General features: G+C 61.7%; 2 protein-coding genes and 1 long non-coding RNA gene across 8 annotated transcripts in view; 1 reads left to right on the plus strand and 2 right to left on the minus strand.

The window, feature by feature from the left end:
- IQANK1 (IQ motif and ankyrin repeat containing 1) overlaps positions 1-12,369 on the minus strand; it is a 69,916-nt gene extending 57,547 nt beyond the window's left edge. For all 3 annotated transcript variants that reach the window (XM_078352961.1, XM_078352960.1, XM_035276985.3), the window contains exons 1-3: positions 12,326-12,369; positions 10,520-10,608; positions 6,851-6,940 (exon numbers count right to left, since the gene is read on the minus strand). In XM_078352961.1, the coding sequence (XP_078209087.1) occupies positions 6,851-6,940; positions 10,520-10,604 (175 nt within the window). In that variant the 5' untranslated portion in view covers positions 10,605-10,608; positions 12,326-12,369. The remainder of the gene's footprint in view (positions 1-6,850; positions 6,941-10,519; positions 10,609-12,325) is intronic.
- LOC144579744 (uncharacterized) lies at positions 4,886-6,183 on the minus strand. Its single transcript, XR_013527981.1, has 3 exons — positions 6,061-6,183; positions 5,240-5,327; positions 4,886-5,024 (listed from the first exon to the last, which is right to left on the minus strand). It is a non-coding gene; the product is annotated as an uncharacterized LOC144579744 (long non-coding RNA).
- A 367-nt stretch (positions 12,370-12,736) lies between the features above and the next one.
- On the plus strand, positions 12,737-21,610 carry FAM83H (family with sequence similarity 83 member H). 4 transcript variants are annotated; one of them, XM_035276968.3, is made up of 6 exons: positions 12,737-12,829; positions 15,127-15,188; positions 15,895-16,356; positions 17,130-17,294; positions 17,362-17,486; positions 17,729-21,610. In XM_035276968.3, exons 3-6 carry the CDS (start codon positions 15,910-15,912, stop codon positions 20,505-20,507), a joined length of 3,516 nt encoding a protein of 1,171 aa, XP_035132859.2. In that variant the 5' UTR covers positions 12,737-12,829; positions 15,127-15,188; positions 15,895-15,909; the 3' UTR covers positions 20,508-21,610. The 4 variants fall into 4 exon arrangements, with proteins under 4 accessions (XP_035132859.2, XP_035132858.2, XP_035132857.2 ...); XM_035276967.3 differs by lacking the exon at positions 15,127-15,188 and adding an exon at positions 15,398-15,517; XM_035276966.3 differs by lacking the exon at positions 15,127-15,188.
- The last annotated feature ends 137 nt before the right edge of the window (positions 21,611-21,747 follow it).

Below are 21,747 nucleotides of genomic sequence, written 5' to 3' on the forward strand. Positions count from 1 at the left end.
AGAAGCTGAGATGGGAGGATGGCTTGAGCTCCAGAGGTCAAGGCTGCAGTGAGCTGGGATTGCACCACTGGACAACAGTCTGGGGGACAGAGACCCTGTCCCAAAAAAGAGAGAAACCACAAACCAAAACAAAGAACACTCAACAAACTAGAAATTGTTAGAAACGTATTCGGACTGATATAGAGCATTTAAGAAAAACCCTCAGCAAACGTCATTCTCAATGGTAACAGGCTGAAGGCTTTTCATCTAAGGCCACTCTATTCAGCATAGTGCTGGGAGTCCCAGCCTGCAGAATCCAGCCCCACGGGGTCCTGTGAGTCCCCCTCTGCTGGTGTGGAGATGAGAAACTGTAGAAATAAAAGACACAAGACACAGAGACAGAGAAAAGACAGTTTGGGCCCGGGGTCCGTTGCCAACCAAAGCCCAGTCTGGCAGTGGCCGGAGCGCCTGGACGCTCTTTTATTGAGTGCAAAGCAGGGGGCAGGGCAGGTAGGGCATGGCATTGGTGGTCCGTGATAGGGTCAAGTACATCAAGTGTCACATTGGTAGGGACCCAAGACTTTCAGGTAGCCGAGACGGGGTAAGGAGCATAATGTGTCAGCACTTTTCCATGTGTTAGGAAAGAAGAAGGCATTAGGATTTATATGGCTGTCACTGGTTATCTCTTCTAAGGAAAAAGGAGCCAGGTGCAGATTGGAACGTGACCGCTGAGGCACAGCCTCACACAGGGACAGTTGAGCGCCCGGAGGTCTGCGGCCCCCTGACGCGTCAGGCCCATCACAAGAGCGTGGAGAGGCGGAGTTTTCTCCTAACTTCCCCAGGAAGGAGACGTCTCGGCCATCTTGGACATCTCCTCCCCTAGCTGGCTAAACAGCGGGGCTTTCCCAGCGCTGGCGCTGCTGCACGGCCGAGGCGCCCTCCAGGAGCCCTTATGCGGGTGTCACAGAGGGTTTAGAGCAGCCTGCCTTAGTGTCATTCATTTCACAATGTCACCCCAGTTCACACTTCTGCCCTGAGAGGCATTAGTAAAGGAATTGACTAAGATCACCTACGAATGACTAAGATCACCTATGAATAGCTGATAACTACGGCTATATTTCTAGTTACTTTCTTCATTATTTACATGGAAACAGGCTGAAGCTTCCGGCTCCTGCCCCAGCACTTATGGGATGTCCCCCCTATGCCAGCCAGAGCAGTGTTCAACAAAAAGAAATCTGAGGCATCCAAATTGGAAAGGAGGCAGTAAAATGATCTCTGTTTGACAGTGACATGATTTTATATGTATTCATAAAAAACTCTAAAGATTCCACCAAGGGCTAGGCATGGTGGCTCGAGCCTGTAATCCCAGCACTTTGGGAGGCCACAGTGGGAGGACTGCTTGAAGCCAGGAGTTCAAGACTAGCCTGAGCAATGTAGTGAGACCCCCATCTCTATGAAAGAAAAACCTTAGCTGGGCATGGTGGTGCATGTCCATAGTCCCAGCTACTCGGAAGGCTGAGGTGGGAGGATTGCTTGAGCCCAAGAGGTTGAGGCTGCAGTGGTGAGCTGTGATCACACCACTGCATTCCATCCTGGGTGACAGAGCAATACCCTGTCTCAAACAACAGCAACAAGAAACGCATGAATGAGGCTGGACATGCTGGCTCATGCCTGTAATCCCAGCATTTTGGGAGGCCGAGGTGGATCACCTGAGGTCAGGAGTTTGAGACCAACCTGGGCAACATGGTGAAACCCCATCTCCACTACTCTAGTCAGTTCTCTACAGGAGTATTGCTTGAACCTGGGAGGTGGTGGGTGCAGTGAGCTGAGATCATGCCATTGCACTGCGGCATGGGCAACAGAGCAGGACTCCATCTTGATAAGGAAGAAATGGACAAATGAGTGGACTACTGACATCTTTCAGGAGCTCTGTGTTGACTGCCCGCTGTGAGCTCGGCCTGATACTGGGGAAAAGAGTCCTAGAACTGACTGCCCTAATATCAACTTGGATGTGGGATTCTTGAAGAGAAGAGGTTACCCGGCAGCATTTACTGTCACAGTCAAGGTGGGTACCGTGGCAGGCAGAAAGCTAGGGGGGAGCTCAGGAGGCCCGGGCCTGGGGAAGGGGTGGGCGGTGAGCAGGGTGCTGCTGACCCAGTAATTATGATCAGAGACACGTCAGGCTCTGCCACCTGGACAGCAGCCGCCACGGTCCCTCACCCAGTTTCCATGTTTAACTCAAATTCAGACTCACAGCTGTCAAACCGAAGAGGAAGCTGGAAGCCCCTGGGCATACGGCTCTCCCACTGCTCCCACCAGTTATGCTCCCACTGTGTCCCTGAAGGAGTCTGTGGCCATTTACCAGGGTGAAGTGTCACTGGTGAGGGAGAGAGAGAGGCTTTTCGAGGACTGGGGAAAATAGTGCACAGGGGGACCAGGGACACCAGGACTCTGGGAGAAGCCCACGTCCATCTCTAACGGGTCTGCAGATCTGCCCTGTTTATTGGGATACACATTCTTAGCTGCCAGCAGAATGCTCACACTGGCTCCTTGGCCGGAGGAATAAGGGCCGTTCCAGCAGAAAAGAACCACGTAGGGGCCTAGGAACTTCCTCCCTCCACCAAGACAGTGCGCCTGATGGAAGGAGTGGCTTTGCTGGAGAAATTGCGGAGGTTAGCACAGCATCAGACACCAGGGAAGCAGATGTGGTGTTCCCAACACATCTCCATTAGGTTCACCTGTCTGGCCTTTGCAAAAACAAGCTAATAATGACAGTGGGTGACGGACGGCAGTAAACTCCAATGGGCAGCAGGGCCAGTGAGAGCTGCCACGCCGGGAGAGGTCTGCACTGCAGCAGAGCACTACAGCCTCTGCACTTGGTGTGTGGCCGGCATTTCGGCAAACTCTTTCTTCTCAATGTCCTCACTCAGGAGGGGCAAAAGCAGCTCACCTCCACCAGCACACAGTGGCACTCCTGCCCTCCTTCGCCTCAGGGCTGTGGGTGCTCCTAGGCTTTCTGGTGGGCAGAATAATGTCCCCCAAAGATGTCTACCTTCTGCTCCCTGGAACCGGTGAATACTCGAGGCGATGAAGCAAGAATGGAAGGGAGGCTGCAGATGAATGAGTTAAGGTTGCTAACTGGCTGACCTTAAACCAGGAAGGCCGTCCCAGATTACCCAGGAGATCCAATGCGATCGCGAGGATCTGTAAAAGTGGAAGAGGTGGCCGGGCGCGGTGGCTCACGCCTGTAATCCCAGAACTTTGGGAGGCCAAGGCGGGTGGATCACGAGGTCAGGAGTTCGAGACCAGCCTGGACAACATGGTGTACGTCTCCACTAGAAGTACAAAAATTAGGCTGGCGTGGTGGCACGTGCCTGTAACCCCAGCTACTCGGGAGGCTGAAGCAGGAGAATTGCTTGAACCTGGGAGGCAGAGGTTGCAGTGAGATAAGATTGTGCCACTGCACTCCAGACCGGGTGATGGAAGCAAGACTCTATCTCAGAAAAAAAAAAGTGGAAGAGGCGCCGGGCATGGTAGCTCACGCCTATAATCCCAGCTCCCCAAGGGGCCAAGGCAGGGGGGTCAGGTGAGCCTCGGGTCTCGAGACCAGCCTGGGCAACATAGCAAGTTGCTGTCTCAGAGAAAAAAGCTGGCTAATGGCAGCAGATGAACAGGTGGCCCCAATGTTAAATTTAGCAGAAAAGAGCTTTAAATAGGTAACGTAACTATATTAAGGAAAATATGAATGAAATGGACACAAATATTGATAATTTTCAAAAAGGAACTAAAATCTATTAAAAGTGAATCCAAAAGGCATTCAGGAACTAAAAACCGCAGTATATAAAAGTAGCGTTTCTGATCTCATTTGTCTGTAAATGAAAGCATAACTATTCACACAACAAAGTTATTTTTTAAAATATACACTACAAGGTAGATGTTTTTTTCACTCACTTCTGCTGCAGGCTTCGTGGCCAGGTGCTAAATGTCCTGCCACATCTACAAAAGTTCAGCCTCAAGAACACACCCAAGACTGCATTTCCAAGTGCATTCGAGATTCCGCTGAGCAGATGAGGCGGGACGCATGTCTAAATGCTAAGCAACATGCATTCTCAAGGTTTTCCATCTCAGCAAACTCCAGACTGAACAACTCCAGTCGAACAGCCCAAGTCCTTGAGAAGAAAAATTGCAAAGATGAAAAACAGAGGGAGAAAAACCTACACAGTCATACTGAAAGAGGCTCGCTGACATGGGAGCACACACCTGCAGTCCCAGCTGCCCAGGCTGAGGCGGGAGGATCGCTTGAGCTCAGGAGTTGGAGGCTGCAGTAAGCTGGGGTTACGACTGGGAATAGCAGCTGGATTCCAGCCTGGGTCAGACAGCTGACCCCATTTCTTAAAAAAAAAAAAAAAAGAAAGAAAGAAAGAAAGAAACTCCCAAACCAAAAACAGTGGAAGAGGGAGGCAGAAGCGGAGAGCCAGAGGGAAGGAGACTTCAGGTTGAGCCTGGGGCTCAGCCACACCTTCCTGGTGGAGGCTGTTCTTCCTTGAGAAAGCAGCTTCCCGCACACTACCTTCCAGGCAGGTTTCCCAGGTCTGCAGTCACAGCCTTAGGCAGCCCAGCAGCCATCTACTACGTATGGAAACAGTGGGTGCAGGGCCTGGCCCAGATGGCACAGGTGAGTCCTGGGGCCCAAGTGACCACATCGCAATCTCCCCCATCCTGGGGAGGGCGTCGATGTGGAGGAAAGGCGGGAAAGGGTTCCCACACGCTGGCACCAACTCCGGCCTGACCTCTCCTGCACGGAGGCTATAGCCAGCACAGCCATGCTATAGTCCCATGCAGGGAGGTCCTGGGGGGCAGCAGCGAGGGACAGCCCCCCTGGGGGCACCTAGTCACCCACTTCCTGTGGATGGGAAGAGTCGCTCGAGCTCTGTGTATCACTGACTCCAGACACCGGTGAGGGCTGGGCTGGCTCTCCAGGGTTTGAAGTAGACAAGCTCAGGACGGCAGTGATGGGGACAGCTGGGGAAGGCTGGGGGATGGGCCTGTGAGGAGCAGGGAATGCCAAGCTCAAGGGAAGGCTCTGCACCTTGTGGGGCCGCCCCTAGGGAGAGTCAGGGGTGCAGACAGGCAGGTGACATCATGACTGCATCATGGATGGCAGCCAGCAGGCCCAGGGCAGAGTGGCACGGGGACAGGAACGGTGGCTACACCACCAGGAGCTCCTTTTCCAACATGGATCTAGAGCAGGGCCACCCACGTGGACGTGTGGAGACAGCAGGGCTGCAGGCCAAGAGGAGGAGGCTGGGAAGGCGTGCTCTGTCTGGATGGACTTCCGAGAATAGACTCTGAGTGCAAAAATAGCGTGTCCATGTGATGGCGACCAGGTGTCCCCACAGCACAGAAAGCGCTGAGTCAGCAGCATGGACTCCTACAAGGGCCCGTGAGCCGGGCATCCCCGGCTGCAGGCTGGAGCCTGGCACGTCCTCAACACTAAGTGCCCAGCCCTGAGCCTCCCACCTGGAGACAGAGCAGTTTCACTCCACCCCTGCTGCTCCGAAGAAAACACTGTCTATTCTAGCTAAAACAGACGTTCCTAGCAGATGCGTAGAATCCTGCCTGCCAACCCCACCTATGTGGTCCCAGCACCCCTGGCAGCCTTGCTTCCGAGCTGGAAACCCACTTTGTAGCAAAAAGAGGCACCATGGCAGGGGTCATGGGGCCCCCTGCTCCTGTCTGCCCCACATCCTGCAGCAGCCAAGGCCCCCAAGACACCAAGGCAGTGATGCTAGACTGTCCTGGAGGAAGGCTAGGAGTCCACCTCCAACTACAGAAAGCAAATCTGGGGCACCCCCGCCTTTCCCTGACACCAAGAGCAGGAGAGCTGCCTCTTGGTTTCCCACCAGGAGAAAGCAACAGCAAGACACAGGACCAACTGGAGACCGTCCAGGCAGAGCCTCGGTGCTGGCCTTCAGTGGCAGATCTTCCTGGGGCCTGGCCTTGCCTGTGCTCCCTGCCTCCTCTCAGTGCTGCCTCTTGCCAAGTCCAAATCCCAGCTACTGGACCCACTCCACCACTCACATCCCACCGGGCCTTTCCACGCATGCTCCCGCACGCTGCAAAGTCTCATCAAACAACGGTCACTACTTCCGTCCTCAGGACAGGGTCAGGCTTTATCCCAGCACCTGGAGCAGGGTGGGGGGGGGTACACAGGCGATCAGGTGATGGGTGGTGCCGGGGACTGGGCGGCTGGAGGCATGCTAACTGGTGGTGCCCACCTGCATCTGGAAGCTGCAGCCAGCATGGCCCATGCCCAGCAGGGATGCACCATGGTCAGACCTGATATGGGCCATGAGGCTGCATAGGCTCCGTGGAGAGGCGCCCAGTGGGGAGCAGGCAGGACCAGGGTGAGGCGTGCCCAGCACTAGCGTGGAAGCAGGAGGTCGGCAGCAGCCAGGACAGAATGGGCAGTGAGGGAGTTGGCGGATGCGGGTACTGGCGACAAGTTTGCGCTGGGAGGCGCTGCTGAGCCTCAGGGTGGTTCTGGGCTGGGGAGGGTTTGAGGAGTCGACCCTGGTGGGGAGCAGCACAGGCTGAGAGCTGCAGAGCCTGAGAAGGCGGCTCGAGGCCCCGTTTCCTGCCACCCTGCCACCAGGCACGCAAGGGGCAGGCAAAACGCAGCAACCTGGGAAGGAGACGGGCCCGTCAGGGTGCTCGTGCGTGCCGCAGGCCTGTGCGGAGCACTCACCCACACGTGCACACACCTGCACATGTCACGCAAGCGCAGCCCCACACCGAGTGTGTCCCAGCCCAGGGCAGCCCCCTGCTGCCAGCTGGCCCACCCGCCCACCCCCAGAGTGTCGGCTCTCACCTGTGGGGGCCTCAGGGCTCTCAGCAGGCTCAGGCTGCCTCACCTGCTTGTCTGCTTTCCTCTGTGGTGGATGGTTCTCCCCGGGCTTCCCTAGAGAAAAAGGACTGTTAGTGAGCTTGGGGTATGAGGGCCCCCACCTCTCAGCCTCGAGAGGCACTCATTGGGCACCAAAAGGGCCGTGGGTCCTGGCCGATAGGGAGGCCCCACCCGGGTCTCTGCCCAAGGACAACCTTAAGGAGCACGGGCTCCTCCCCCACCACCCACTCCACTGCACAGTGGGGTCGGGAGAGGCTCAAGGAGGCACAGGCCAGGGCCAGCCAGCAGGAACAGGCCTGGGCTCTTGTGGGCCCAGGGTGGGCAGGCTGCACCTCTGGTTGGAGGACTCTGTGGGCTGGCAGTGCTGCCTGCTGCCCCTACCCCACTCCTGATGCTGTCCCCCACCTTGTGCCACTTCCCTCCCCCAGGCCCTTCCTGTCTCTGTGTTCAATTCAGTACTCCCCTGGCGGATGGCTGTCTCTGCTCCTGAGCTTCTGGGGTTAGACAGGAGCGGGTATGCTCCAGGCAGGGTTGGGCCAGGCAAACCAGTCTGGCCAGTGTGGCTGAGCCGGCTGGGATGGGGCCCTGGGCGTGGGTGTGAGTCAGCAGCCCCAGGCTGGGGAAACGCTAGGGAGGAGGCCACCTGGAGCCCACCCTCCCAACAGGAAGCCCAGGGGATGCTAGCATTTTGAACTAGCCCTGCACTCCCACCCCTGGGCCTGAGACCCAAAGGCAGCTCTGGCCCAGGTTCTTCAGTGGGCAAGACAGCCAGCTCTGAGCCGGGATGGCACCAAGAGCCCCCGCCCCACCTCCATTGCTGCCCGATCTTTTCTTTCGGCACCACATCAGTTCACAGACTGCTCTGTGGGTCTCTCCCACTAGCCACAGCACTGTGGCCCGAGTCCTGCCCCAGCTCCCACCAGGTCCCTGGGTCCTTTGTCTCCACCGAACGCCATGGGCAAGCTCAAACCCCAGCGGGGCTCCTGTGAGTGTGCTAACTGCCCTGGAGCCCTCCAGAGTGCTCAGGGTGGGCTGGGGCTGTGGGTTCCCGTGGCCAGCGGAGCTCAGGTTGTCTGTTGCCAGTGAGGGTCTGGGCCCTGAGGATCAGTGCGGCCAGGATGCAGCTCCTGGCTCTGTGGACTGCAGTTTGGGTTTCCCCCGACCAGATTTGAGACCAGGGGAGCTGGGGTGGGGTGGGGGCGGGGGGCATTGGTGCCGCCCAGGGCAGGACCAGGCACGCCCGTCGCTGTGCGCAGCCAGCGCTCTAGCTGCTGTGCTGCCTCCTCCAGCTTCTCAGCCTCCTTCCCAGTCTCACCAGCAGGGACTGTGGCCTGTAAAGCCCCGTGCCTGCCGTGTCAGCGCGTCAGTCAGCCTCAGCCTGGGCAAGCCACTGAGCTGGAGTCCCTATAAACTCCCTGGTGTGGCCAGGCCCCGCCAAGTGTGGCCAGTGAGGCCCACAGGCAGAGCCAGAGTCCCGAGCCGTGGTGCCTCGGGCACCAGCCAGGGGGCAGGGCCTGGAACAGGGGGCCGAGCCTGGTGTGGGAACGCACATCCACCGTGGCCTCCCGGGACACCCTCTGAGCTGGCCTGACTGAGGCCGAGGTCGATGAGCCACGGCCCCTGGGGAGCAGACACCTGGTGAAGGAGGCGCTGGATCCAGGGCCATGTCTGGGAAACGAGGTCGAGTTCGCAAACCCCGGGCCAGGAGGGCAGGCAGGGCCCAGCCGGCAGCTGGCCAGCAGGGCCCTGAGGTCCAGCCCCCGCCCCCGACCCCAGGGGGCCCTGAGGGTGAAGCGGGGGTGGCCCCTACAGGGCACGTGACCAGCATCGAGCGAGTTCCTCAGGGACACCCCAGGGTGGCTAGGCCAGAGCAGCCACAGGCAGCCTCGAGGCCAGTGCAGGCCACTGATCCAGGGTCTGAGCTGGTGCTGGTCCTTGCTGGGCACATGGAGGGCTGTGGAGCGGGGGACCCCATGCCGACCCTGGGCCCTGAACTGCTGAGGCTCCATGAGGTCCAGCTGTGCCTGGCCCAGGAGCAGCTGCTGCTGGAGGACCGGTGGCGGCAGGTCCAGCTGCAGATGCAGCTGTGGCAGGAGGAGCAGCTGTGGCTGCAGCAGCTGCAGGAGGAGCAGCTGTGGCTGCAGCAGCTGCAGGAGGAGCAGGCCTGGGCACACGTGGAGGGGCTGCAGCTGGCTGTGGCCCTGGAGCAGCTCCGGAGTGAGGGGCCTGAAGCACTGCAGACCCAAGGCCAGGTAAGGCCTGGAGCGGGTGGCAGGGAAGGGCCCTGGACTATTGGGTTGGTATGGCGGCCACTCCAGCAACCTAGAGATGCCTGCGGAGGGCCGGGATGCCAGGCTGGATGTGGGCATCTGTGGGCCCATCTTCACATCTGCCAGGTGAAGTGGGTACCTGCCGCACAGGGCACTGCATAACCAAGGGACAGCCAGCCTGTCCAGGCTGCCCAGTGCTTGGTGGAAACAGGCATTGAGGGCAGACACTTGTTCAGGGACAGAGGTGTCCCCACAGCAGACCCAGGCAGGCTGGGCCGGAACTGTCCAGGGCAGTGTATGGGCTGCAGGGCAGGGTGAGGGCCTGGGTGTGCACAGACTCAGCAGGTAGCAGAACTGAAAGCAGCCCCCCGCCCCCACAACCCAGTTTCCCGGCTGGCTTGCTGGTCCGCCTGCCCTGCCCCCTGTTTATTGGAGTGCACTCAGGGCTAGAGACTGCGGAAGCAGCACGCGGCGCCTGGGCCCATTATCCTCATTCCAGGAGGGCTGTCCGCCTCAGACGCGGCTGGGGCTATTTTGGGGAGCTAGACTCTAACCCTAGAGTGGCATGGAGGAGCGGTCGCCATCACCCCACCTGTTCCTATGAATCTGGGAGCTCTCTGGCATGCAGGGGTGTTGGGCCAGGCCCATTCTAAGCAGAGGGGCAGTCTGGGGAGAAGGGTGGGTGCTCTCTTAGCAAGCACAGACCCCAGTGCAGGCCTGTGTGCTGAAGGACCCCAGATCTGCAGCCTGGAATGTGTTCACAGCCAGCACAGAGAATAAATGGGAGTCAGGGCAAGGGAGTGGCAACGTGAAGGTGGGGCCAGTGGGGCGCAGTGGGGGCAGTCTCCTTCCTGACCCACTGGAAAACTCAACCCAGGTGAGTTGTCACCGTCCAACCTGGAAGTGACTATGGAGAAGGTGGCCTGGGAGCAAAGCAGCAGGCAGAGGGCAGCACAGGACACCCCCGATGGAGCAGTCAGAGCGGACCACATACTTAGACAGAGAATCCCCAACTTAGACTCAAGCCCTCCTCTTTCAAAACCCATTTGTGGCCACCTAAGCCCCTCCCACTCGCTCCTGCCCCCTTCCCACCTCTATGTGTTCCAAAGCAGGGCTTCTTCGAGTGCTGTCCCCAGGCCCCACCCCAACTCCAGGGGTAAAAGATTCAGGCTCAGGGTTGGAGATGAATGAAAGGGCTCTGAACCCTCAGTCAGTCACACCCAATCCCAACTCTGAGATCACCTGAAAACCACTCCTGGAAGGAGGGCTCTTCTCAGACGGGGTGTCCCTCTGTGGCTACATAGAGGGTCTCGCAAGCCAGTGTCTGGGTGACAGTGCCCTAGAGATCAGAGGGTGCACTTACCAGCAACGGCTCCCGACTTGGGCCCAGGGTGGGGCGTCTGCCACTTTTCAGCTGCAGCTTTTGGTCCCCTCTTCTTACTGTGCATTCTCCTGGGGAGTGAGAAGGACCAAGAGGAGTGCTCAGAGTGACAGAGGGCAGGGGCGGTGGGGAGCAGGGCACACCAAGAGGGCCTGAGTCGAGTGGCTGAGGGCAGGGGCAGTGGGGAGCAGCGCACACCACGTGGGCCTGAGTGGATGACAGCAAGAACATGGGGTCCCCTGAGGCTTCCCAGCTGATGTCCTACCTGCCTGCCTTCCCCAGGTGTGTGCCCAGTAGCTTGAGCCAAGATGCCTAGCAAGAGCACTTGGCCACAGCCCATCCTCCAGTCCCCCAGTCCCGGCTTGCCCGCCCTCCACCCCGGGCTCAGCCCATCCCCCTGCTGGGCCCAGGATCTGGAGTCCAGCACTCACCTCCCTGCTCCAAGCTGCTGGGTTCTCACCACAAGCATGAGCGCAGCCCCCTCTGCTGAAACCTCCATGCCTCTCCACTGCCCTGGGAACCCAGTCAATTCCCAAGCCTGCTCCCCAGCCACACAAAGCACTGACCCATCCACACTCTCAGACCCTCTCTGGTCCCAGCCTTGGCAGACGCTATTGTGAGGCCCTGGAGCATCACCCCTCTCCCTGGTCCACACAGCTGACCCCCAAGTTCATCCCTGGGAGGCTCCTCCTGCCTGCCCCAGCCTGTTGGGGTCCTCGCCAGTGCCCCACAACCCTCACCTGCTACAGCACAATTGCCTGGGCACCGGTCTGACCCCCTCACCCGTTTCCCACGTGATGGCACCAGTGGGGTATCAGTGTTTGGGGAAGGAACAAATGAAATGGGAGTGACCCTGAAAGCAAAATAGGATCACATGGTAAGAGAGACAAAGAGGAAGGTGACTGATGACCGCAGAAAGGTTCAGGAGGGCCAGTTCTTGGGGTGGGAGTGGCAGGGGCCAGGTGTGGTGGTTTGGACAATGACCCAGTGCAGGGTGGGGCCTAAGTGTCGGGAGGGGCCCTAAGCGAGGGCCTGAGGGGAACCTGGGGGGACTGGAGCACCAGGGGCAGCTTGGGGTGATGTGTGGGGGTTGCTGTGTACATGGCGGGGGAGGGGCACCTGGCATGTGGGGCTTGATGTGCACGCTGGGTCCCTTGTCTGTGTGGGACTTGGTTTTTGTAGGGTCCCCGTGTGTACACCCAGGGTTCCATATGTGTGAGAGAGGTCCCCTGTGCTCTCAGAGTCAGTGTGAATATGGCATCCCCTGTTTGCCTGATCCCCTGGGTCAGTGTCTGAGGGATCCCAATTGCAGGTGGGGTTCTCCACGTGCGCAGACGTCAGCGTGTTCCTGGGTGACTGGTGTGCAAGACTGAGTGTGCTTGTGGGTTCTGCCTTCCTGAGGATTCTTCTGTGCTTGTGCGGTTGGTGTACATGAGGAACGGGTCATTCCAGGCCCGCGTGTGCATGGGGGGTCGGTGTACATGAAGGATGAGGGACAGGTCATTTGGGGTTCGTCTGTGCAGGGGGTCAGTGTGTGCAGTGTCCCCTACACGGGTGGGCGTCGGTGTACGGGGATGAGGAAGAACAATAGGGCACCCCAGGTGCTGTGGGCATCAGTGTGTGTGGGGGAGCCGGGGCCTGGGGGTCCTCTGTGTGGGTGGGGTCGTCCCCTCTACGTCTGGGCGCCAGTGCGGAAGGAGACCGGTGTGTGGTGAAGGGATCCCCTGCGCTCTCGGGGCTCCCAGACCCGGCCCCACCCGGCGCTCGGCGCCGCCGCAGCGTACTCACCTGCCTTACCTGCCTCCCCAACTTGGCCAGGAGGCCAGAGCTCCGCCCCTGGCGTCGGGCTGGCTCGTTTCCTAGCTACCGAGCCGGAACTTCCGCGTCACCCCGACTTCCGGGGCGAGGGTCAGGGGTCAGCCTAGGACTTTGAGCCTGGGGTCAACAGCTGGGCTCCCCGGGGCCGGGGTCTTTGAAGTGAGGGCCTCACGGCCTCCGGCGGCGCTGGGCCGGGGTCCCCGCAGGGTGCGGGCGGGTCGGGGCGGACGGTCGGGGCGCGGGCCGGGGCGCAGGAATGCGGGCGCGCCGCGGGTGGGGCCGCCCCGCCCCCAGGTGCTGCCCGGGCAGGCAGGAGGCAGGAGCGCCGGGCGGGGCGGGGGCGGGCGCGTGAATCAGGCCGGGCCGGCGGGCGGGCCGCGCAGGGAGTGGCTGCCGGACCGACCGGACCGCGAGGCCGCTGGGCGGCGGTCGGCTCCTGCTGCCCCTGTGCCGAGACCCCGCGCACCTGGCCAGGTAGGGCCCCCTCCCCCGGCCCGGAGGGGCGGGGCGAGGTGGGGGCGGGCGCCCCTCGGTGCGGTCCCACCTGGGCCGCCCTCGCGCCAGCACCTGGGCCGGGGCCGCGCGATCCAGAGAGGGGCGTTGGAGCTGGGGCGCGGCCGCGTGCGCGGGGCGGCGGGGGGCGGCTCGGACAGGGGGCGCCGCTGCGCGGATTTGGACGCGAGCGCCCTCGCACGACGCCGGCCCGCGAAGAGCCGATAGGAAGGGGCCCGGGGCCGGGTCCAGCCTGCCCGGCCGCCTGGTCCCGCCCTCGCGGCCTAGTTGGAGTCTGGGTGCTGGGCACGGGCTGGACCCGTCCCTGGGGACGGCCGCCGTGGAGTGGGGTAGCCAGAGTGCGGCCTGGATCCCCGCGTGGAGAGCAGGACGAGCGACGGGAGTGCTGCCTCTCGTGCCCACGTTCCTGGGGTGGGGTGGGCGGATGGGGCCCCCAGCCGCCGCAGTTGCGAACGCGTAGGGTGCGCTGACCACGTTGGGCGCTGGGGTGCCCACCCCGCAAACTATCACTGAGCGACTTCCGGTCTGTGAGCTCCGTCCTCCCCACCCCACCTTTCCGCCTCCTAGAGCCTCCACGCCCTCCTGTGCCCGTTGGAACGGCACAGGCTCACCCCACTTGGTGTAGGAACTCTGGATCCTTCCATGGGGTCCTCCTTCCAGATACCCCACTTACGGCCAGGGTGGAGAGGATGGGGTCCTTAAAGTCCAGCTGAGAGCCCTGACCTCAAGTCACAGATCGGGGTCAGCAGAAGAGTGGATTCGTGCTGAGTCATTGGCCATGGGTGGGTTCCGTGCCCTCCCTCCCTTGGGCAGGCGTTGCTACACAAATGTGTAGGCATGCAGGCCACTGGAGTGCTCCATCTCAGGCTCGGGAGTGGCTGCGGCCCCGTCCATAGCTGGGGAGACACGGACCCATGAAAGGGGACAACACGGGGAATGAAGTCGTTGGAGGAAGCCATTGGCATCACTCTGTGTGGACGCTGGTGTCTGCTGGAGGGCTTTTGGCCACAGGGGCTTCCACAGTCCTGACAGTCCCTGCCCACATTACACACAGCCTGGACACTGTTGACTCCCCTACCCTGTGAAATCCAAAGGGACAGTGGGGGTCCTTTCTAGAGTGCTGCCCCCCCAGCAGCAGGAAGTGCCCCTCAAGATCAGCAGGGCTGTTCCCTCAAGCCCTGTGTGATCAGACACTGCCTCTACAGCCAGGCTGGCAGTGGTGAGTGGGCGCCCCCACCCAGCCAGACAGGCCTGCCCCTCACCCCCATGTGGTCGGCCTTGATCTGCTCCTGGCACAATCAAGACAGTGTGCCCTAACCAGCCCCACATGTCAACCATGAGGACAGTGCCTCAACAAAGAAATGTTGGGACAGCTTCTCCCAGGCCGGTTGGCATCTGGGGCTGGATAACTGAGTGGCACCAGGTATTTCCCACGTGTCAACTCCATGTCACCCCCAGGTGCGCCAGGCAGGACGGCTGCCGCCTGACCTTAACATTCTCAGCCAAGTGGCTCCTGCTAGCACCCATGCAGTCCAGCTGGCCAGCGCCCATCCTGTCAACGCCCCAGGGCACGCTCCTCTGTCTGGGCTGAACTGCCTCCCCAGCCAGGGCCAACATTCAGGAACCTGTGTGCTAGGTGGGGATAGGTGTGCTGCCTCCCTCAGCAACCTGAGGAGCACTGGGATGGGCTGAGTGCTCCCTAGGGCTCTCCTTCCAGGGAGAGGTACCCAGGTAGCTCCATGACCATGTGCACATGGGCCCTGGGCACCCTATAGAGGTCCCCATCAGACACCTTTCTGGAGAGGCCAGGCCCCCTGCAGGGACCCTTTGGAGAACAGGGTGGGCTGTGGGGCAGGCAAGCGTGGATGGTGGTGGGGAGCCCAAGACCTGGAAAGGTCCCTGCTGCTTTGGACTGGGGTTGGTGGGGACAGGACTCTGAGCAAGTAAAGAGCGAGATCTGGGGGCTGTGGAGTGCAGGCCCTGAAGGACCTGTGGGCACCAATGGGCTGTGGCCCAGGGAGGTTTCATCTAAGAGGGACAGTGACAAGAGAGAGGTCAAGGGTGGGCCAAGGGAAGGAGAGGGGCTGGTAGACAGGGACAGGGTCTAGGGGTCAGTTCCAGGGCTGGGTGGTCAGAGGATGGGCTGTGGGAACCCAACTGTGAAACTGAGGATGGGGAGGAGGTGTGGCTGAGGTCCACTAACGAGGACCTCCGCGTTCCTGGAGGAGGGTGGTCACAGCCCTGTTTGCTCATCTTAGGTGAAGCATGGCGTCATGTGGACCCTCAGCTGTGTTGTGCAGAAGATGTACAGGCCAGAGAGGTGCAGTGACTTACTCGGGGTCTCCCAGGCAGTCAGAGAGACACAGGCAGCATGGGCAGACCAACTTGTTCAGTAGGCACAGTGCCAGGGGCTCATGAACATCTTAAGAAAAAAAGCGAATATTGTAATGATGAACGTAGCCCAGATTACGTTTGTCTTTAAACCAAGAATCATGAAAGTTTTAGAGGGTTTGGTTTTATTTTTTGTAGCGATGCAGTCTCACTGTGGCCCAGGCAGAGTGCATTGGCACAATCATAGCTCACGGCAGCCTGCAACGCCTGGACTCAAACGACCCTTCTGCCTCAGCTTCCAAGTGGCCGAGACTACAGGCACGTGCCACCATGCCTGCCTAATGTTTAAAATTTTTTGTAGAGATGGGGTCTTGCTGTATTGCCCAGGCTGGTCTCAGACTCCTGGCTTCAAGCACTTCTCCTGCCCCAGCCTCCCAGAGGAAGGAGAGACAGGACTGAGATACCTGTGCCCCAGCCTGGGATACCTGCTGGTGCCTCCTCAGTTAGGGGTGTCCTAGGGCTGGGCCATCCTCTGTGAGCCTGGCTCGGCTGGTGCCCTGGAAGGCGGCCTGGGCATGGGCTGAACTCCGGCCTAGCCAACTCCCTAATGGCCCCTTCCACAGTGTGACCATGCTTGACGGCAGGAGTGGTCCCAGTGCCCCCACCCCTAGTCATGTGTCTCCCTGCCCCTCCAGGCCCTTGGCCCCGACATGGCCCGTCGCTCCCAGAGCTCCTCGCAGGGGGACAACCCGCTGGCACCCGGGTACCTGCCACCTCACTACAAAGAGTACTACCGCCTGGCGGTGGATGCACTGGCCGAAGGTGGCTCGGAGGCCTATAGCCGCTTCCTGGCGTCCGAGGGGGCACCTGACTTCCTGTGCCCTGAAGAGCTGGAACATGTGAGCCGACACCTTCGGCTCCCACAGTATGTTGCCCGAGAGCCCCCCGAAGGCAGCCTTCTTGACGTGGACATGGATGGCTCCTCGGGTACATACTGGCCAGTGAAGTCAGACCAGGCCGTGCCTGAGCTTGACCTGGGCTGGCCCCTGACCTTTGGCTTCCAGGGCACCGAGGTGACCACCTTGGTGCAGCCGCCACCCCCCGACAGCCCCAGCATCAAGGATGAGGCCCGCAGGATGATCCGTTCCGCCCAGCAGGTGCGCTATCGCAGCTGTAGGGTGGTGGGGAAGAGCCTGTGCTGGAGGCACGAGGGTGGAGGAGACACATGAGCATGAGCAGCTTGTGGGGTGAGCCCTGAGCTCCAGCTGTAGTGGGCAGTCCCAGCAGAGATCTTCAGGGCTGGCAGGCCTTGGTCACCATGGGCTGCAGGTTCTGCACAGTTCTCCTTGCCTGTGGTCATGGCCAGTGCCCAGAAACTCCAGGGCTCTGGGATGGGTGGGCACCCCCACCAGCCTGGGTTCATTGTTCAGATAATTCCCTCTCAGGCCAGCTGAGGGCTTCAGACCCTCACAAAGTAGCTGGCAGACTCCAGAGGGTGCTGTTAAACCATGGCAACTGAGGCCTCAAGTGCAAACGCTAAAGACCCCTGCTTTTGTCTCCTGCCCAGGACAGTGACCCCCTCCTGGACAGTGACCCCCCCTCAGCCCTGACAGCTGCCCTGGGGGAGGGCAGCTCAGCCATCTGTAGAGTGGAGGGAAGATGGAGGGCTCCTTGCAGTGCCCACCCTCATTCAGGGTTCTCTGCCCTGCACCTGCCTCACCCCGCCCCCGTTATGGCCAGCAGCTCCATGCTTCTTCTGTTGGGTCCCTTCCTCCTACCCATCTTCCCAGATGTGGCCCCACTCCCTGGGATGGGCTAGCATGTCTGGGTTTGTGGGTAACCCAGACATCTCCCAGGTGTGGAGGGGAAGCTAGACAATGGTGTGAGGACAGCAGGGGCCTCTGGTCTCCATCCTGACCCACCCCTGCAGGTGGTGGCCGTGGTGATGGACATGTTCACTGATGTGGACCTGCTGAGCGAAGTGCTGGAGGCCGCAGCCCGTCGGGTCCCAGTCTACATCCTGCTGGATGAGATGAACGCACAGCACTTCCTGGACATGGCAGACAAGTGCCGTGTCAACCTGCACCACGTGGATGTGAGTTCCTGGGAGTGGGGGATTGGGGAGGCCCCCTGGCAGAGATCTAACTCCCCTCCCTTCCCAGTTCCTGCGCGTGCGGACTGTGGCGGGCCCCACGTACTACTGCCGCACGGGAAAGTCCTTCAAGGGCCACGTCAAGGAGAAGTTCCTGCTGGTGGACTGCGCTGTGGTGATGAGTGGGAGCTACAGGTGCGCCCATGGGGTTCCCTCGGCTCCTTCTCTGGGGCCTCCTCCTGTTGCCCCAGTGCCACCCTTCCACGCTAGGGCCCTTCTCACCAGGAGCCCTTGCCCTGTAGCCACCTGCACCCCTAGGCCGGGCCCAGGCCCTTACAGACCTCACGTCCCTGAGTCCTCCCCGCCCCAGCCGTTGCCCACAAGGCTGCACTGCCCTTGCTCCAGCTCGGTTTGACTCTGGCCCTGACCCCCCACAGCTTCATGTGGTCCTTCGAGAAGATCCACCGCAGCCTGGCACACGTGTTCCAAGGAGAGCTGGTCTCCAGCTTCGACGAGGAGTTCCGCATCCTCTTTGCGCAGTCCGAGCCGCTGGTGCCCTCGGCCACGGCCTTGGCCCGCATGGACGCCTACGCCCTGGCTCCGTATGCCGGGGCTGGGCCCCTCGTGGGCGTCCCTGGGGTCGGGGTGCCAACGCCCTTCTCCTTCCCTAAACGAGCGCACCTCCTGTTCCCACCACCCCGCGAAGAGGGCCTGGGCTTCCCCTCCTTCCTCGACCCGGACCGCCACTTCCTGTCGGCCTTGCGCCGGGAGGAGCCGCTGCGGATGCCGGGGGGCGCCCTGGAGCTGCACGCGGGGATGCGGCCACTGTCGCGGCGCCTGGAGGCTGAGGCCGGGCCGGCTGGGGACCTCGCGGGCACGCGGGGCTTCTTCCAGGCGCGGCACCTGGAGATGGATGCCTTCAAGCGGCACAGCTTCGCGGCCGAGGGCGCGGGCGCCGTGGAGAACTTCGCGGCCGCGCGGCAGGTGTCGCGACAGACGTTCCTCAGTCACGGAGACGACTTCCGCTTCCAGACCAGCCACTTCCACCGCGACCAGCTCTACCAGCAGCAGTACCAGTGGGACCCGCAGCTCGCACCCGCTCGACCGCAGGGCCTGTTCGAGAAGCTTCGTGGAGGCCGCGCGGGTTTCGCGGACCCAGATGACTTCACTCTGGGCGCCGGGCCGCGCTTCCCGGAGCTCGGGCCCGACGGCCACCAGCGGCTGGACTACGTGCCGTCCAGCGCGTCCCGCGAGGTGCGCCACGGCTCGGACCCCGCCTTCGGACCCGGTCCCCGCGGCCCGGAACCCAGCGGGCCCCCGCGCCCCAACCTGGCCCAGCGTTTCCCCTGCCAGGCGGCGGCCAGGCCCGGCACAGACCCCGCTCCGGAGGCGGAGCCTGAGCGCAGGGGCGGGCCGGAGGGGCGGGCCGGGCTGCGGCGCTGGCGCCTGGCCTCCTACTTGAGCGGCTGCCATGGCGAGGATGGGGGCGACGACGGCCTGCCGGCGCCCATGGAAGCCGAGGCTTATGAAGACGATGTGCTGGCTCCGGGGGGCCGGGCAGCTGCCGGCGACCTGCTCCCCTCGGCCTTCCGCGTCCCCGCAGCCTTCCCCACCAAGGTCCCCATGCCAGGCTTGGGCGGCGGCGGCGGCAACAACAGCCTGGAGCGCGAGGGTCCGGAGGAGCCCGGCCTGGCCAAGCAGGACTCCTTCCGCTCGCGCCTGAACCCCCTCATCCAGCGCAGCTCCAGGCTGCGCTCCTCGCTCATCTTCAGCGCGTCACAGGCCGAGGGCGCGACCGGGACTGCGGCGGCCACTGAGAAGGTGCAGCTCCTGCACAAAGAGCAGACGGTGAGCGAGACGCTGGGGCCTGGCGGAGAGGCCGTGCGCTCCGCGGCTTCCACCAAGGTGGCCGAACTGTTGGAGAAGTATAAGGGCCCAGCCCGTGATCCCGGCGGCGGCGCGGGCGCCATCACCATTGCCAGCCACAGCAAGGCCGTCGTGTCCCAGGCATGGCGGGAAGAGGTGGCGGCCCCAGGTGGCGTGGGGGGCGAGCGCCGCAGCCTCGAGAGCTGCCTGCTGGACCTGCGCGACTCCTTTGCGCAGCAGCTGAACCAGGAGGCGGAGCGGCAGCCAGGAGCCGCCTCGCTCACCGCGGCGCAGCTGCTTGATACACTGGGCCGGAGCGGCTCCGACCACCTACCCTCCCGCTTCCTCTCTGCCCAGGGCCGCTCCACCTCCCCGCAAGGACTGGACAGTCCTCTGCCACTGGAAGGGCCCGGGGAGCGCCAGGTGCCCCATTCTGAGCCAAAAGCAAGCCCCACCTCGGCTTACCCTGAGCGGAAGGGGAGCCCCACACCTGGGTTTCCCACTCGAAGAGGAAGCCCAACGACAGGATTTATCGAGCAGAAGGGGAGCCCCACCTCAGCCTATCCCGAGCGCAGGAGCAGTCCTGTGCCCCCAGTGCCAGAGCGCAGGGGCAGCCTCACCCTTACCTTCTCCGGAGAGTCCCCGAAGGCCGGGCCCACCGAGGAGGGGCCGAGCGGCCCCATGGAAGTCCTGCGCAAAGGCTCCCTGCGCCTCAGGCAGCTGCTGAGCCCCAAGGGCGAGCGGCGCATGGAGGATGAGGGAGGCTTCGCAGTGCCACAGGAGAACGGGCAGCCCGAGAGCCCGCGGCGGCAGTCACTGGGCGGGGGTGACAGCACGGAGGCTGCCACAGGAGAGGAGCGGGGCTCCCGGGCACGCCTGGCCTCTGCCACGGCCAACGCCCTGTACAGCAGCAACCTTCGGGATGACACGAAAGCCATTCTGGAGCAGATCAGCGCCCACGGCCAGAAGCACCGGGTGGTCCCTTCCCCGGGCCCCGGCCCAGCCCACAGCAGCCCCGAGCTAGGCCGTCCACCGGCTGCTGGTGGCCTGGCCCCAGATATGTCCGACAAGGACAAGTGTTCAGCCATCTTCCGCTCCGACAGCCTGGGGACCCAAGGCCGGCTGAGCCGCACGCTGCCGGCCAGCGCGGAGGAGCGCGATCGGCTGCTGCGCCGCATGGAGAGCATGCGCAAGGAGAAGCGCGTGTACAGCCGCTTCGAGGTCTTCTGCAAGAAAGAGGAGGCCAGCGGCTCCGGGGCTGGGGAGGGCCCGGTGGAGGAGGGCACCAGGGACAGCAAGGTGGGCAAGTTTGTGCCCAAGATTCTGGGCACGTTCAAAGGCAAGAAATGAGTTTCCTGGCCCAGCAGCCCAGGCCAGGGTGTCCAAATTGCTGCCATGACCACCCGGAGCCTCCACAGAGCAAGGAGAGCACTGCTCCTGTGCTTGAGTGGTGACTGCCAGGCCACGGCTGCTTGGGGCTTGGCTGAGTGCGCCACAGCTCGGCTCCTGTTGGGGCTCACCCGGCAGCTGCCGTCTGTGCTCCTGGCCTTTCCAGTACTAGGGCTCCAGCCCCTCGCCACCAGTGCCTTTCTTCCCTCAGCATCTTCTCTCCTCAGCATCTTCATCTCTGCACCATCAGCCTTGCATGGCGCGGCGTCTGGCTCCGCCATCTCTTTGTGCTTCAGTACCCCCACACCTTTTTTTTTTTTTTTTTTTTTTTTGAGACCCAGGCTGGAATGCAATGGCGCCATATCTGCTCACTGCAACCTCTGCCTCTCAGGTTCAAGTAATTCTTGTGCCTTAGCCTCCCAAGTAGCTGGGATTACATGTGCCTGGTATCGTGCCCAGCTAATTTTTGTATTTTTAGTAGAGACAGGGTTTCACCATGTTGGCCAGGCTGGTCTCCAACTCCCGACCTCAAGTGATCTGCCCGCCTCAGTCTCCCTACATGGGGGGATTACTGACGTGCGCCTCCGTGCCCCGCTGAGTCCCCTGTCCTCTTTCAAGGGCCCCACGTTTGTGCCTCAATTCCCCATTCTCTGGGGCTCCTTTCCTCCTCAGGGCCTCCTGCTCTCAGGGCTCCCCTCCCTCCCTCCCTCTCTCTCAGGGTCTCCTCCATCCTCAGGGCTGCATTTCCTGTCCCACTTGGATTCTCCTGCTCACTGCCTCCCAGCATCTTTCTCTGAGGCCTGTGCTCTTGCTGTGGGGAAGATTGGGCTGCTGGCTGCAGGCCGTTTGCAAGGGAGGGGTGGAGCCGGACCGGAAGGATGCCCCTTGGAGTGGCAAGGAAGCTGGGCAGGGCAGACGGCTGGGAAGGGGCACAGGGAAGCCTCAGGGGCTGCCTTGGCAGGTCTGCCGTCTCCTCCAGCAAGGCTCTGGCCAGCACTGGGTGAGAGTGGGGAGGGGCACTGGGCTTTGCAGCTCAATAAAACGGTCCAGATGGACAACCTGTGGCCGCAGCCTCATGAGCGTCCCTTGCGTAGGCCCAGCCTGGGCACCAGAAGGGCTGGATGGTGGGGTGCTTGTCTTTGACAGGTGTGGGGCCAGGTGAGGGCAGGGGACAAGGTGCAGCTGAGGCTGATCCCAGCTG

This window comes from Callithrix jacchus, chromosome 16 (assembly GCF_049354715.1).
Source record: "Callithrix jacchus isolate 240 chromosome 16, calJac240_pri, whole genome shotgun sequence".
NCBI classification, from domain to species: Eukaryota; Metazoa; Chordata; class Mammalia; order Primates; family Cebidae; genus Callithrix; species Callithrix jacchus.

Coding starts and splice junctions, on each gene's coding strand:
- FAM83H (XM_035276968.3), top strand. CDS start 15,910: ATGGCCCGTCGCTCCCAGAGCTCCTCGCAGGGGGACAACCCGCTGGCA. Junction 16,357..17,129: donor TGATCCGTTCCGCCCAGCAG/GTGCGCTATCGC, acceptor CCACCCCTGCAG/GTGGTGGCCGTGGTGATGGA. Junction 17,295..17,361: donor TCAACCTGCACCACGTGGAT/GTGAGTTCCTGG, acceptor CTCCCTTCCCAG/TTCCTGCGCGTGCGGACTGT.